The 15,443-nt window shown below is 41.1% G+C and overlaps 1 protein-coding gene across 1 annotated transcript in view; it reads right to left on the reverse strand.

Annotated features, from left to right (window-relative positions):
- LOC146362294 (protein NLRC3-like) overlaps nt 1-15,443 on the reverse strand; it is a 57,250-nt gene that overhangs the window by 34,027 nt on the left and 7,780 nt on the right. Inside the window, exons 4-6 of the mRNA XM_084920887.1 lie at nt 6,693-6,806; nt 6,299-6,424; nt 126-204 (exon numbers count right to left, since the gene is read on the reverse strand). Coding sequence (XP_084777013.1) covers nt 126-204; nt 6,299-6,424; nt 6,693-6,806 — 319 coding nt within the window. The remainder of the gene's footprint in view (nt 1-125; nt 205-6,298; nt 6,425-6,692; nt 6,807-15,443) is intronic.

Raw genomic sequence — 15,443 nt, forward strand, 5'->3', positions numbered from 1 at the left:
TTACCACCATTTTTGTTTTGTTTTGTTTTGTTTAGATTTTTTAATGGCAATCAACTTTCCATCTTAACTTAAACACCCAGTGTGTACATGTCTGAGCAGAATAAATATAAAAGATATATACACACCTTAAATATGGACAGAAGGTGTGTTTGATGCTGCTGGTCAGACTGACCACCGGGAATTTCTGTGCTCTCCTGGTCCACTCTGTGGAGAAATAATGAACAGTAATATAACAAAACATTTTATGCCACTGATCCTCCAAGTCAGACAAAAAGACAGCTTCCACTTTCTAATGCCTGGACCTCTATTTCAGACACCACAGGCATAGGCACAGACAATCCTGAAGATCACCAGCTCTTTGTAATCTTTCTAACTGTCTAGTTATGTTAATACTAATAAAAAGAAAATCTGAATCATAAGTTGTTGGGTTTTTGTTTTTTTTACTGGCCAGAGAAAAATTCTAATATTCTTATAGAAACCAGATGAGTTCAACATCCTTTTTAAAATCTTCTGTCTGCCAACTCCTTGCATGTGCCAATATTTAGTTTTGTTTCATCTCAACACCAATCATGTTCTCTCTTTCCTTGGTGTTTCGGCTCTGAGATGATAAAACATAGATATGATCCTTCATATCTTGAGAGTCAAGGTAAAGGCAAAAATTAAAATCTCTCTATATAAAATATGATTAGGTGGCTACTGGCCATGGCAGATTTCACAAGATGGTGTTTAGTCTATGAGAATGCATCAATTTGTTAGATGTAATTACAGACTAATCAGCATATTTATTATTAGTGTGTTAGCGTCATAGTGGCTTATTAGCAGCGATTAGCGGCTTGGATATAAATAAGACAAAAAATATATCTAAAACTAAGCCAGAGACAAAAGACAGACAGAGACAAGACTGGAGGAACAGAAGGGAACACAAAAGGGGACTAAAATCTATCATCAATAGAACTGAAGCAAGGGACTAAAAGTCATGAAACAAACAAACACAAAAAAGTCCTAAAATCAGACTACTAACAGGATACTATGAGCTGCGAACATAAATCTCATCTCTAAAAACAAATCACAAACTCGCTAAACTCAGAATACTGGGTCAATGACTCAGGGACCCTGTCACCATCTGCATCTGTCAATGGTGAGTCCTGGCCAAAGCCAGCTCTTTCACCTGGATCTATTCTCAATTTGAACTAGCCTCCACTGTGAGGAAATTTGATTCTAACTTGAGTGTTTTGTCTTAGCTTGCTAACCCAAATCCTGAAATGAAACTTCCATTTTTTTGTGTGTTGGTCAATAATAAAACCATATGTGGTTCTGAGCCTTGAGCATTATAGGTCTGGGTTTTTGGTTCTCTGTTAATGAATGCTGACACTATGTTTTCCGTTGATGAGACTACAATCTTTAATTCTGAGCATCTATTCCTATTGATGTTGAGGCTAGGTCATCTCTGAATGTCTACCATTGTTGTTACAACTCTTGGTTTCAAGAATCATTTGTATTTAAGTTTGGCTCTTTTTGTATATTAGCACGTTTGATTTTTTTTTTCTTCCCAGTGGCAGTGAACCCCAGGAGGTCCGCCGGTCCAGATGGGGTGAACGGGAGGGTCCAAAAAGAATGTGCAGATCAGCTGGCCGGGGTCTTCACTAAGATCTTCAATGCTTTACACTCCCAGTCCTGGTAACTGGTCCAACGCCACATCATGTCCTGCCTGCCACCCACACTTGATCCACTTCATACAGAGCTAGCAGTTCAGCTGAGGACACCATTGTTACAACGCTTCACACCGCCATCTCCCACCTGGAACACCATGGGTGTTATGCCAGGCTTCTCTTTATTGACTTTTGGTCTGCTTTTAATACGATACTCGCAGATAGATTAATAGTAAAACTGCTGGATATAGGACTTCCTTTTACCACCTGCCGCTGGATCAGAAACTTTCTCTTGGACCGTGTACAGAGAGTTAGAGTGGATCCCCATCTTTCCTCAGCCTTAACACCAAGTCCCCTACTGTAAACTCTGTACACACATGACTGTGTCAGTACCCACCCAGATAATGCAGTCATTAAGTTTGCACTTGGCATTTAAGCCGCTGCTGTGTGGCTGGAGATATAGGTTGCTGAAGTCATGAGCAAACAGACTCAAGGGCAGCTTTTACAACAAGACAATAGCCTTAATAAATGCTAACACCTGACCTGTTTAGCTACCTCCTTGGAATTCTTTTTTTTTGGGGGGGGGGGGGGGGGGGCAATAATGAGTAATAAATATACTCATTAATTCTTTAATTCTTTTTAAATTTTATTTATACCTTTTTTGCACTTTTATCTACTTTAAAGTTTACTGTGTTGTGTTTAGTTGTGCTTAGTGCTGAAATGGGGCAGTTTTCCAATTTTGTTGTGCTATTGTACTAAGTATGACTCTGCAATGACAATAAAGAGTTATCATATCTTACTTATGTCTCTTCTCCTCTATTTTGTGCCTTGTGTGTCTGCTTTAATTACTAGGCTTGTTAATCCCCCTTTATATTCCCATTTTTGCCTTCCAGTTTATCTCCATGTTTGTTTATCTTCTGTCTCTATGTCAAAGCGGCATGTCTTATTCGGGGTCTCGGGGTGTGTTAGTTCTTGTTTTATTTTGATGTTTTTGTGTCTCATCTCCTTCGTATTAAGTTTTACTCCCTGTCTCATTAATCCAGATTTGTTGCAGTTGTGTTCTCTGGTTTTTCCTATTTCCCTAAGTAACCAGTGTGTATATATGGTCTCAGTCTTCTCTATTCCTTTGTTGTGTCCTCCCTATATGGTAGTGTGTCTCCTTGTATAGCATTCCCTGTGTTTTTCTGCCATGTCAATTGATAGTTCAGTCTATGTTTTGGGTTTTGTTTTACTTTGATCCACCAGCATTAAAGCTGTAATTATGAGTTAACTCCAGGTTTCCTGAGTCCCGCATTTGGGCCCTAATCTTGTCTTCAACACTACACACCTGTGACACACGTGGAATTTCAAAGTTTGAGCTGGTAAACTTAAAGACTATCTTTCCTGTGACAAAGCTTATCATCTCTGTGTTTGCAAGCCTTTCAGTTCAAGTGATATATTTTTTTAAGGTTTCGGAGTCTCTTGCAGTCTTGGGCAACTGCTCTGTCTACCAGTAGCTGGTGTTTTGCTTCTCTGGTATTCCCCGCTCATGTATTGAGCCATTTGCCTGTGTGACTGCAGAAGAAGGTGACTAAAGAAGAAACACTCAATGCTAAATGCACCACCAGCCTAGACCTATTGCAGCATAACTACGGGAGGATTAGGTGTCACCTGATCCAGCCCTAACTATATGCTTTTTAGAAAAGGAAAGTTTTAAGGCTAATCTTAAAAGCAGAGAGAGTGTCTGTCTCCTTAATCCAAACTAGAAGCTGGTTCCATAGAAGAGAGGCTTGAAAACTGAAGGCTCTGCTTTCCATTCTACTTTTAAATACAACAAGGAAGCCTGCAGTCTGAGAGTGAAGTGTTCTATTGTGATACAAAACTATGAGGTGTTTAAGATAAGATGGGACCTGATTATTCAAGATGTTTAGTGGGTAAAATAAACATTGAACCTGTAACCAATTTTCTAAGTAAATATATTTCGAAAGGTGCTATTGACATGAAATTTCTTTGTTGGTAATGATTGCTTCAAGAAGCCTCTGGCATGGAGAAACAAGTTGAATGCATTGCTTTGGTGTGATTTTAGCCTATTCTTCCAAACAAACAATCTTCAAATCCTGAAGATTCTGTGGGCCCCTTCTATAAATGGAGCGCCCGGTGGCGCCAGTGTCCGGCAGCCTCGCCTCTGTCAGTGCGCCCCAGGGTGGCTGTGGCTACAATGTAGCTTGCCATCACCAGTGTGTGAATGTGTGCATGAATGGGTGGATGACTGGATGTGTAAAGTGCTTTGGGGTCCTTAGGGACCAAGCGCTATACAAATACAGGCCATTTACCATTTAGTTCTCCACAGATTTTCAGCTGAATTCAACTGAGATTATTGGCTGGGTTATTTTATCAGCTTTATTTTCTTTCTCTGAAACCAGCTGAGAGTTTCCTTGAGAGCTGTGTGTTTGAGATCATTATCTTGCTAAAACGTCCACACTTATTTCATCATCATCTTGGTTTTTATCACAAATGCCTCAGTACATTTTTCCATTCATCTGTCCTTCAATTATATGAAGCTTGCTAGTGCCGTATGATGAAAAACAGCCCCACACCACGATGTTCCCCCTCCAAACCTCACTGTTGGTATGGTGTCTTTGGGTTGATCTGCAGCCCCTTTTGACCTCCAAATATGGTTCATATTATTGCATCCAAAGAGTTCAATTTTGTCTGATCTGACCAGACTATATTCTCACAGTATTTCACAGGCTTGTCTAAATGTTGTTCCAGAAACTTTAGACGCATGGTGAGCATACATACAGGCCAGAGCAGTGGAGTGCATTACTTACTGATTTCTTTGAAATAATTGTACCTGCTGATTCCGGGTCTTTCTGTAGCTCTCCATAAGTGCTCCTTGGCTCTTGGATAACAACTCTTTTGATAATTCTTGTCACTCCTCTGTCTGAATTCTTGTGGGGAGCACCTGGTTGTGGCCAGTTTATGGAACCTTCAGGAGTTTGGAAATTTTTCTGTAACCAATGCCATGAGTATGTCTGGCGAAAATAAGGTTATCAAGGTCTTGAGAGATCTCAGTGGTTTTACCCATCTTGGATATTTCCCATGTAACACCTTGGTAATGAAATCTAAGGAGCTTGGAAAGAAAAGCGTCTGGACTTCTTTAAGTTGCTTGAAGATGTTTCACCTCTCCTCCGAGAAGCTTCTTCAGTTCTAGGGTCAAACCATTTGACCCTAGAACTGAAGAAGCTTCATACCAGCTATTAGGAGCTGGTGGGTATGTACGTGTGGTTTTCCTCTCTCAGCACAGGTAAGTTGGGCGGTGCTTTGCGGGATCCCCGGCACACCTGCGGTGCATCAGATGTCATCGGATGGAGCGTTTTTAAGGAGCTGTCTGACGAGCGTCTGGCGTCAGAGTATTGTCACATTACCACTCACTTCCTTGAGTGGTAACGTGTCAACTTACAAGATTCCCGAGGTGAATATTATGTTGCTTCATGGTCTGGATTTCGTCTACTTACCTGTCTCTTCCTTACCTTAAGCCGGCCCCGCTACCCGCTTGTCTACCTGCTGTCTGGGAGATTATTGTTGCCTGGTCATCCACGGGAATATACTTCACCTACGCATATCCTTCTGGATGGTCTCCACCCGTGCCTGTACTAACAGTGTGTCAAGGAAGCTCTCCAACTCTCCCCATTCGTAAACGTTTGCTCCCGATTATCTGGTGTCACCTCCTTAACCCAGGTTTTCCCCTTTTCCGTAGATCGCTCCTGTACGCCGCCAATCCTCCCATACACCCTGACTCAGTGTTGGCTTACTCCCTGTCCTTGCACATTCACTAGTTACTGTATATAGCCCCTTCCCTTGTAAATATCTCTGTCAGTGTAATAAATAGCACTCACTGCATCTCCCGTGTCGCCGTGTGCTTCTGCTATTGAGTCCACCTGTTTGAGTTCCCTAACACCATCTTGTTTTCAGAAGCACAAAAACTTTGCAAACTTCAAAACGGTGATATGCTCACTTCAATTGCGGCCACCAATTCTCCTTTAAAGGTTTAAAAACAAACTCACTCATTCACTGCACACTTAAACACACAGACACACGTGGACAAAAACTCAAACCTGAACACACATAAAATCAACCTCAGCCCAGACAGGAAACACAGTCAGACCTCTTTTTGTTAATATTTCTTAAAATGAGAACATGTCATAAGAGAATATTTTCTGCTCTGTTCTATATATGAGAATGGAAAATTGGAAATATTCTGCTTGATGTTTCTGAAATGGTTGATGATTATGTATGTGAGTGCTGTACTTCTCCTGTGTATTGCTCACAAACTATAAAGAAAAATCAAATACCTGCTTCCATGAAGTCTTTCAAGTCCTCTCTCAGATTTATGAAACTCTGTGCAGTGCTTGGGAAATTTAACAAGGAAATTGTTCATCTAACTAATGTTCATGTAACTAATATTTGCATAACTAATGTTATGCAAAATGGAGTTCCTAAATAAGATTTCATGTCTTAGTTACATGAAGTAACTCATCCCAATAACACTCTTCTGATTATTTTTTTTATATTTTTAAACTATTAAAAGTCTAAGGCCTTAACCTGAGAAAAACCACTCAATGAGAATACCCATAAGACTGGAAGGAGTGTATTTAAGGAGAACTCACCTTCTTCGTTTCATTGGTCTTAAGCCTGTTGCATTTCCTTTTTCTAATGGATACTCCATGGACTGATCACTCTTCAAAGAGCCACAGCTGGGGTCAGGTTCAGTAGTATCCATTTTCTTTATTTTACTGATAGAGACCAAAGACCAAAAAGAAGAAAATTCAGTTTCTTTATAATATAAATTTTAAGATAACTGAGTTTAAACATTAATCATCACAGTCCTATCTGCTTTTTTGCTGGGCTGAACTAAAATATTGTAGATGGACAATTGAAAGTTCTCAAATGACTTTGAAGATGATAAGAGAGAAAGGACAAAAAGTGAGAAATCACAAAAACCATCCATTATTTGTTTTACAGCAGCAAATCTAATTATAAAATAAACTGATGTTCACTCACTTTGTCTTTGAAATCCACTGTTTTTTAAAGTTCCGTGGTGGCTCCATGGACCCATCACTTTCGAAGGACACACAGCTGGGATCAAGTTCAGGAGATTCTGATCTTTCCCAGATTCTATGGATAAAGACCAAGATCAGCAGTTATATAAAATCAATTATTAGCCTTCGGAAGATGATGGAAAGATCAGCAGTTGTGAAAAAAAGAAGAGGCAAGTTTGGTTGCTTTTTTTTAAATAATGGTTGAACTTTGAACATGCAGTTTGCCTCAGAGATAGACTGAGCTGCAGAGGACTGTCTTTATATTATATTCATGCGCTGTAAAAGAAAAAGAAAATCTGTAAAAACACAGTACTGTCATGATTCGGCTGTGTGGCAGGCAGGAAGTGGACCCAAACGCAAGCTCACAGAGGCAGTAATGAACTCAAAACACAGCTTTTATTGCTGGAGGGAAACGGCGAAACAAACTGATAGGAAACTACACTGGGAAGCAATACACTAGCACACAGAGAAACACAGGGCCATGAATGAGGGAGAATCCGACACCAAACAGAGGGAGACGCGGACATAAATACACAGAGGTTTAACGAGGGAAGTGGGAGCACACGGGGAACACAGCTGACACAGATAATCATAACAAGACAGGGCAGGAGTGAACGCAACATGACGCATACTGACGAGAGACTGTCAAAGTAAAACAGGAAGTACACAGAGGTTCAGACAGGAGGAGAGAGAGAGCACAGACATAACGGGCTGGGGAAAACATTGAATGAAACACAAGGAGGGGAGGGGAGGGCTCACAGATACACAGGGCACACGGGGGTAAAAGTCACAAGGGGAAATCAAACAAGGAACAACTTAACAGAGCAACCCAGGAACCATGGCCTAAATGAAGAACAAAATACAAGAATACATGAAAACTAAGAATGCTGGGCCAACATGGCCCAGGATCATGACAGTACAATGTACTGTATAAATGTGAAGGAATTTTCCTTATTAGTCATGTACAGGTATTTTTCTGTATTTCTTAACTACTGCAATGCATTGTGGAAGCAAGAACCCCAAAAGGAGGGAAAAGTAAGCAAGTGCAGCCATTACACCTACTCAGGCTTCATTTGGATTTTGCACTTTGGAGCTGGAGAAACTGCCTTCATATTTCTGTGGTAAATATTAAAGCTAGTATTTTTAATAAAAATAATATTTTCCAAAAGACTCAGTGTTTTTATTTAGACAGAATTGTTAATTAATTTGTTAACTGGTGTGTATCCAAATAAGTCAGGAAGATTTTGCTGACTCATTTTGAAAATAGAAAAATATCCCTTATTTCACCTGTGATCACACACATTGGTTTTCTGGTGCCGAGGAATGGCCAACAAAAGGAAAAGACTGAGTGAAAAAGGATGAAGATCCAGTGCAGCTGGTCTCAGGAGATGAAGAAAAAGCCTGAACACCTTCTCTACAAAAACAAGGTGAGTTTAATGTTGTGATTGATTTAGTGTTTGAAGGTTAATATGTTACTTTAATTATAAACTGCTTATCTTGCAACTGAAAGCTGTTATGTCTATGCAACTCTGCATGTATAATAGGAAAATTATTAATGATAATCCACAGCAGATCTGACCAAAACTCTGTTCTTTCCTGCTGGCAAATTCAATTGATTTTCATGTCATTTCCCACCTCACTTTTATCAATACTAAACTTTGTATTTCTATTTCTTTTATTTTAGCTTAAATGTAAACAACAGCAACAAAAAGCAAACTTCTTAAAATTTGTTTTTGTTCCTCTTTTTTTCTTCAGAACAAATGAGCAGGCTCTTTGGCTGTGATGGAGGAGCAAAACAGCCACACGTTAAATGCGACTGCTGAAGTTCCTGTATGAAGCCAACAAGTGTGAAAATCCAAGGAAAAGCTGAGTGTGTTTTCTTTGAAGCTCAGATGGAACTTGGTGGACTAACATGCAAACTGAGGCTGTATTCAGGACATTGTCTCACTGGTATATGAAGATTGGGACAAAGAGAAAGTGTGCACGCACAATGTCTCACTTCATGCTAGCCTCTGGTGTCACTTTGTCGTCACTTTTGCTGTTATTGTCTTACTTGTTGTGATTTAGGGTCTGTGAGCACAAGCAGAGGTTTTTGCTTGGGAAGTGTTATGGAATAAACATATATTCTTAGTGCTTATTTTCTGATTATATTGTTTTATGTATTTTAATAATAAAGGCTTGTAAAGCAAGGCCACTTATGACTCACAAACTAAGTGCTCAGCCAGACTGAAAAACAGGAAGTTAGTGTAGAGCTGTACAAGCATATAAATAAAAACAGGAAACCAGACAGAAAAAAGAGGAACTAGTAACATATAAGGAGTTGTTTGTATCGAGGCTGTGTGTGACATGTAAAGTACCAAAATAACACCTAAATGAGACACATTTTTAGCTTCTAATGTTAGAGATTCTGCAACTGGCTTTGGGCTGTGCAGGGCTCTCTCTTCCGGAAGATGATTGAATAAAGAATTATAAATGTTTTGACCATTTCTGAGTCGGGTTTTCTCTGTTCTATCATGGGGATCAAAGAACCGGGTTTAATAGAAGTAACTGTGACCTCTTTTTCAGAGGCTTCTCTAACATTTAATGGTGCTGAAATATGTCAAACTTTTCTCCTCTACTTTAACAGCTGAAAGTGTTTTGAGCACATTGGTGAAAAGAGGTTGCACTGAGGATTTTGAATTATGGCGTTTAAGTGTTGTCACTGCCAAGAATTCGTGAATACAGATCCTTATTCACTTAACTGCTGTTTACAAAAGTCTTCATCAGAACAAGCTCTTCTAATTGTGCTTTGCTCCTCCCTATCTTTGAAAAGCAAAGGCTGATAAAACAAATCTGGTAAATGCACTTTTATCTTTAAGTTTGGTATAGTAATCTGTCTTAATATATTTTGTGTTTTATTTATTATATGGGGAAAAGTCCTGTAAGCCCTGTGCTGAGAGGGCTGTGGTCATCCATCCATCCTGTTCCTGTCATGGTCGCATCGTACCCTCATGCTGTGTTTCCCCCAGTGCATTCAGAGCCTTAGTTTAGTTTAGTTTTGTTCTGTTGTTCATATCACTTCCAAGCCTGCAATAAAGTAGTGTTTAAGTTCATGTTCTGCCTGAGAGTCCAGCGTTTGGGTCCTTTTCCTGCCTGCGCACAGCTGTTACATGACAGTTCTAATAAACCCAAATTTCAGGAACACCTTTAGATCTGTTCAGTTTTATTCATATAGCACCAGTTAACACTCAACAGATCTTGTCTCAAGTCTCTTTAAATTGTAAGGTAAAGACCCTACAGTGTTAATCTAGGACAAATGTTCACTCTGATTCATTAATGAAGTGAATGTAAGTCAGTAATCAAAGATGAGTTTTTGGCCATAATTGACTACACATGTATAGTATAGTATATCATGAGTGGACAGACATTGATGTAAACCACACCTTAACTGTTTGGCTGAGCCAAAACAACCAGAGCAGTGATTCTAGCTTAAAGGTACTCTGGATATTGTTAAATGTGCAAATATTGTTACCGTTTTTGTTTGGCAGGTGTCCTGTTTGAAGAAAACACTTTGAAGCCACATGAATGTATATGAACACATTTACATGAGGACAAACTGATTTCAAGGAAAATTAAAATGCTCCAATTTTAACATTTTTGAGTTATGGTGTCATTATATTTTAGTATGTTTTTTGAGTTGAGGACAATAAAAGAATATTCAACATTAAATGTACCAATGTTCTTGTGTACTACTTGTGCACAGATACATTTAAGAAGCTTTAATTTACAAGAAAACGGTTGTAATTGTATAGAAATGTATGGTTAATGTATGGTTAAAGATATAAAAAGGTACATTTAATGGGTTAAAGTTAAAAGAAGTGACTGCAAATAGTAATAGAAACAGAATTTTCAGTTTTTCTATTGACAGAAAATATCCATTAATAATATAGAAAATAAACCGTGAATAAAAATGGAATTTTCCGTTTTATAGTTAAAGGAAATGTCCGTAAATAGTAGTAAAATATACTGTAAATCTACAGAATTTTCCATTTTACCATTTACAGAAAAGTCCGTCAGTGTGTGAAAAAAAAAGAAAATTTACTGGCAGAAAATTACCAGGACATTTTCTGTTTTTGTATGGAATTCTTTTTAAAGTGTGTGTCTCTCCAAAATATATTAATTATTATATATTATTATTATATATTATTTTATTACAAAAAACTGTCATATTTTTTTTTTAATAAACTGTGTTCAGTTAGTTTAGTGGTTCCCTAAACTAATGATCATAGATAGAGAGAGTGACAGATAGATAGATAAATCTTTATTAATCCCCCCGGGTAGTTTCCTCCAGGAAATTCAGTTATCAGTAGCAGAACACCAACAGAAATTTGCATAGCAAAGAAATTAGAATATAAAGTAAAAAAAAAAAAAAAAAGGGGGGGGTTCCCCTCCCCGTCCCCTCAAGCGAGAAGTTAAGCAGTTTGGTGGCGTGTGGGACAAATTAGTTTTTAAGTCTGCTGGTACTAGACTTGGGGAGAAGCAACCTGTTGCTGGGCAGACTTCTTTGGTTGTTTATGGTCATTTGCAGAGGATGCCCAACATTGTCCATAATGCCCAGCAGTTTTTTTAGTGTCCTCTCCTCTGTCACTGTCACCAGAGTGTACAGCTTCATGCCGACCACAGAGCTAGCCTTCATGACTAGTTTTTCCAGCCTAGATGAGTCCTTCTTTGCTGTGCTGCTCCCCCAGCACACCACAGCATAGAAAAGTACACCGGCAACCACCGACTGGTAAAATATCCTCAGGAGCTTCCAGCAGATGTTGAAAGACCTCAGCCTCCTTAGGAAATACAGTCTGCTTTGGCCTTTTTTGTACAGGTGCTGCGTGTTGTATGAACAGTCCAGTTTGTTATCCACCCACAGCCCAAGGTACTTGTACATGTAACCAAGTCCACCTCCTGTCTCTCTATCTGAACTGGCAGTGGACCTGGTCTGGACCTCCCGAAGTCCACAACCAGTTCCTTGGTCTTCGATGTGTTGAGGTGCAGGTGGTTTGTGTGACTCCATGTGACAAAGTTCCTCTCCAGACTCCTGCACTCCTCTTCCTGATCATTCCAGATACACCCCATGATGGCTGTGTCATCCACAAGCTTCTGAATATCCATGATTCGGGGTTATGGTAGAAGTCAGAGGTATACAGGGTGAAGAGAAGAGGGGACAGCACAGTTCCCTATGGTGTTCCTGTGCTGCTGACCACAGTGTTAGACGTGATGTCCTTCAGCCTGACGTACTGTGATCGGTCGGTGAGGTAGTTGGAGATCCAGGCAACCAGGCAGGGGTCCACCTGCAACGTCTTCAGTTTTTGCTGGAGCAGACAGGGCCGGATTGTATTAAAGGCATTAGAAAAGTCTAGGAACAGGATCCTGACCGTGCTTCTTATCCAGGTGCCAGTGAACTCTGTGTAGGAGGTACAGAATAGCATCCTCACACCAACATCTGCCTTGTAGGTGAACTGTAGTGGGTCCTGTACATGCTGAACCTGTGGTCTGAGTAGGTTGAGAAAGAGCCGCTCTAGAGTCTTCATAAGACTTGACGTCATTCAGCTCATTGAGCTGGTTCTTTTTGTGTGCCGGAACGATGCAGGATGTCTTCCAAAGGGTGGGCACTCTACCCAGTCGCAGACTGAGGATAAAGATTCATTGTTGTGGCTCCCCTAGTTCAGCAGCACAATCCCTTAGCAGCCTAGGACATACTTTATCTGGGCCTGCTGCCTTCCTGGTGCGAAGCTTCATCAGTTATCTCCTGACCTGGCACTTTGAAAGAACCATCCAAAGTGTACTCTCAGTGGCAGGGGAACAATGTGAGAACAGCACCACCAAGGCTGGAGATGGAGCAATACTGGAAGAGCATATGGGAGAAGGGTGCAAACCATAACGGCAATGCTCAGTGGCTAGTGGATCTAAGAGCAGACCACAGCAACCTCCCTGAACAGGGTCCAGTAACCATCACAGTGGCAGATATCCAAGAAAGTGTCTACAGGATGAAGAGTTAGACAGCACCAGGCCCCAACATGGTTCATGCCTATTGGCTGAAGAAGCTGACTGCACTCCATGAGCGTCTTGCAGTACAGAATGGAGCAATCGACTACAGAATGGAGCAATCGTCAGTCACCTCCTCTACATGGATGACGTCAAGCTCTATGCCGAGAATGAACAAGACATTGATTCACTGATTCACAACACCAGGATTTACAGCAATGACATCGGAATGTCATTCGACTGGACAAATGTAGTCAGATGATAACAAAGAGAGGGAAGGTAATCAGAACTGTGGGAATCGAACTACCAGAAGGCAACATTGCAGACATAGAGGATAGTTACAAGTACCTGGGAATCCCACAGGCAAATGGGAACCATGAAGAAGCCGCTAGGAAAGCTGCAACCATTAAGTACCTGCAGAGGTCAGGGAAGTCCTGAGGAGTCAGCTAAATGGCAAGAACAAGATCCGGGCTATCAACACCTACGCCCTGCCCATGATCAGGCACCCTGCTGGGATAATGAGCTGGCCAAAGGAGGAGATTGAAGCCACTGACATCAAGACAAGGAAGTTCCTTACCATGCATGGAGGATTCCACCCCAAGTCCAGCACCCTGAGGCTGTATGCTAAGTGAAAAGAAGGATGCCAGGGAGTGGTGAGTGTCAGTACCACAATCCAAGATAAGACAACAAACATCCATGAATAAATCAGGAAGATGGCCCCAACCTACCACATGCTCAGTAATTACCTTAGGCAGCAGAAACCCAAGAAGGAGGAGCAAGTGGAGGAACCATCATGGAAGGATAGGCCCCTGCAAGGTATGTACCATTGGCAGATAGAGGAAGTGGCTGACATCCAGAAGTCTCACTAGTGGCTGAACAAAGCTGGACTGAAAACAGCACAGAGCCTCAATCATGGCAGCACAGGAACAAGCTCTGAACACAAGATCCATAGAGGCTGGGGTCTATCACCAGGCAAGACCCCAGGTGCAGGCTGTGTAAAGATGCCCCTGAGACAATCCAGCACATAACAGCAGGCTGCAAGATGCTAGCGGGCAGGGCATAACCAAGTGGCCGGCATAGTATACAGAAACATCTGTTGGGCCTGGAAGTCCCGTGGTCAAAATGGGAGATGCCCCTAGGGTGGTCGAGAATGACCCAGCTAAGATTCCGTGGGACTTCCAGATACAGACGGAAAAAATGGTGGTGGCTAACCAACCGGACATAATGGTGGTAGACAAACAGAAAAAGACGGTGGTAGTGATAGACGTAGCGATACTGAATGACAGCAACTTCAGGAAGAAGGAACACGAGAAGCCGGAGAAGTATCCAAGGCTCAGAGAAGAGCTCAAGAAGATGTGATTGATTGATTGATTGATTGATCATACTTTATTAATACCGAGGGAAATTGGGTTAAGGCTGCCAGCCGTGCCAGCACCGTGGAGGGTGAAGGTGACGGTGGTCCCAGTGGTAATTGGAGCACTGGGTGAAGTTCAATTCAATTCAATTCAATTCAATTTTATTTATATAGCGCCAAATCACAACAAAAGTCGCCTCAAGGCGCTTCATAGATACAGAGAAAAACCCAACAATCATATGACCCCCTATGAGCAAGCACTTTGGCGACAGTGGGAAGGAAAAACTCCCTTTTAACAGGAAGAAACCTCCGGCAGAACCAGGCTCAGGGAGGGGCGGCCATCTGCTGCGACCGGTTGGGGTGAGAGAAGGAAGACAGGATAAAAGACATGCTGTGGAAGAGAGACAGAGGTTAATAACAGATATGATTCAATGCAGAGAGGTCTATTAATACATAGTGAGTGAGAAAGGTGACTGGAAAGGAAAAACTCAATGCATCTTGGGAATCCCCCGGCAGCCTACGTCTATTGCAGCATAACTAAGGGAGGATTCAGGGTCACCTGGTCCAGCCCTAACTATATGCTTTAGCAAAAAGGAAAGTTTTAAGCCTAATCTTAAAAGTAGAGATAGTTTCTGTCTCCCGAATCCAAACTGGAAGCTGGTTCCACAGAAGAGGGGCCTGAAAACTGAAGGCTCTGCCTCCCATTCTACTTTTAAATACTCTAGGAACAACAAGTAGGCCTGCAGAGCGAGAGCGAAGTGCTCTAATAGGGTGATATGGTACTACAAGGTCATTAAGATAAGATGGGGCCTGATTATTTAAGACCTTGTATGTGAGGAGCAGGATTTTGAATTCAATTCTGGATTTAACAGGAAGCCAATGAAGGGAAGCCAAAACAGGAGAAATATGCTCTCTCCTTCTAGTCCCTGTCAGTACTCTTGCTGCAGCATTTTGGATTAGCTGAAGGCTTTTCAGTGAGTTTTTTGGACATCCTAATAATAATGAATTACAGTAGTCCAGCCTGGAAGTAATAAATGTATGAACTAGTTTTTCAGCGTCACTCTGAGACAGGATATTTCTAATTTTAGAGATGTTGCGCAAATGGAAGAAAGCAGTCTTACATATTTGTTTAATATGTGCGTTGAAGGACATGTCCTGGTCAAAAATGACTCCAAGGTTCCTCACAGCGTTACTGGAGGCCAAGGTAATGCCATCCAGAGTATGAATCTGGTTAGATACCATATTTCTAAGATTTTCAGGGCCGAGTACAATAACCTCAGTTTGATCTGAATTAAGAAGCAGAAAGTTAGCGGCCATCCAGGTCTTTATGTCTTTAAGACATTC

Source organism: Perissodus microlepis, chromosome 23 (assembly GCF_051167445.1).
Source record: "Perissodus microlepis isolate ML-2025 ecotype Zambia chromosome 23, ASM5116744v1, whole genome shotgun sequence".
Classification (NCBI taxonomy): domain Eukaryota; kingdom Metazoa; phylum Chordata; class Actinopteri; order Cichliformes; family Cichlidae; genus Perissodus; species Perissodus microlepis.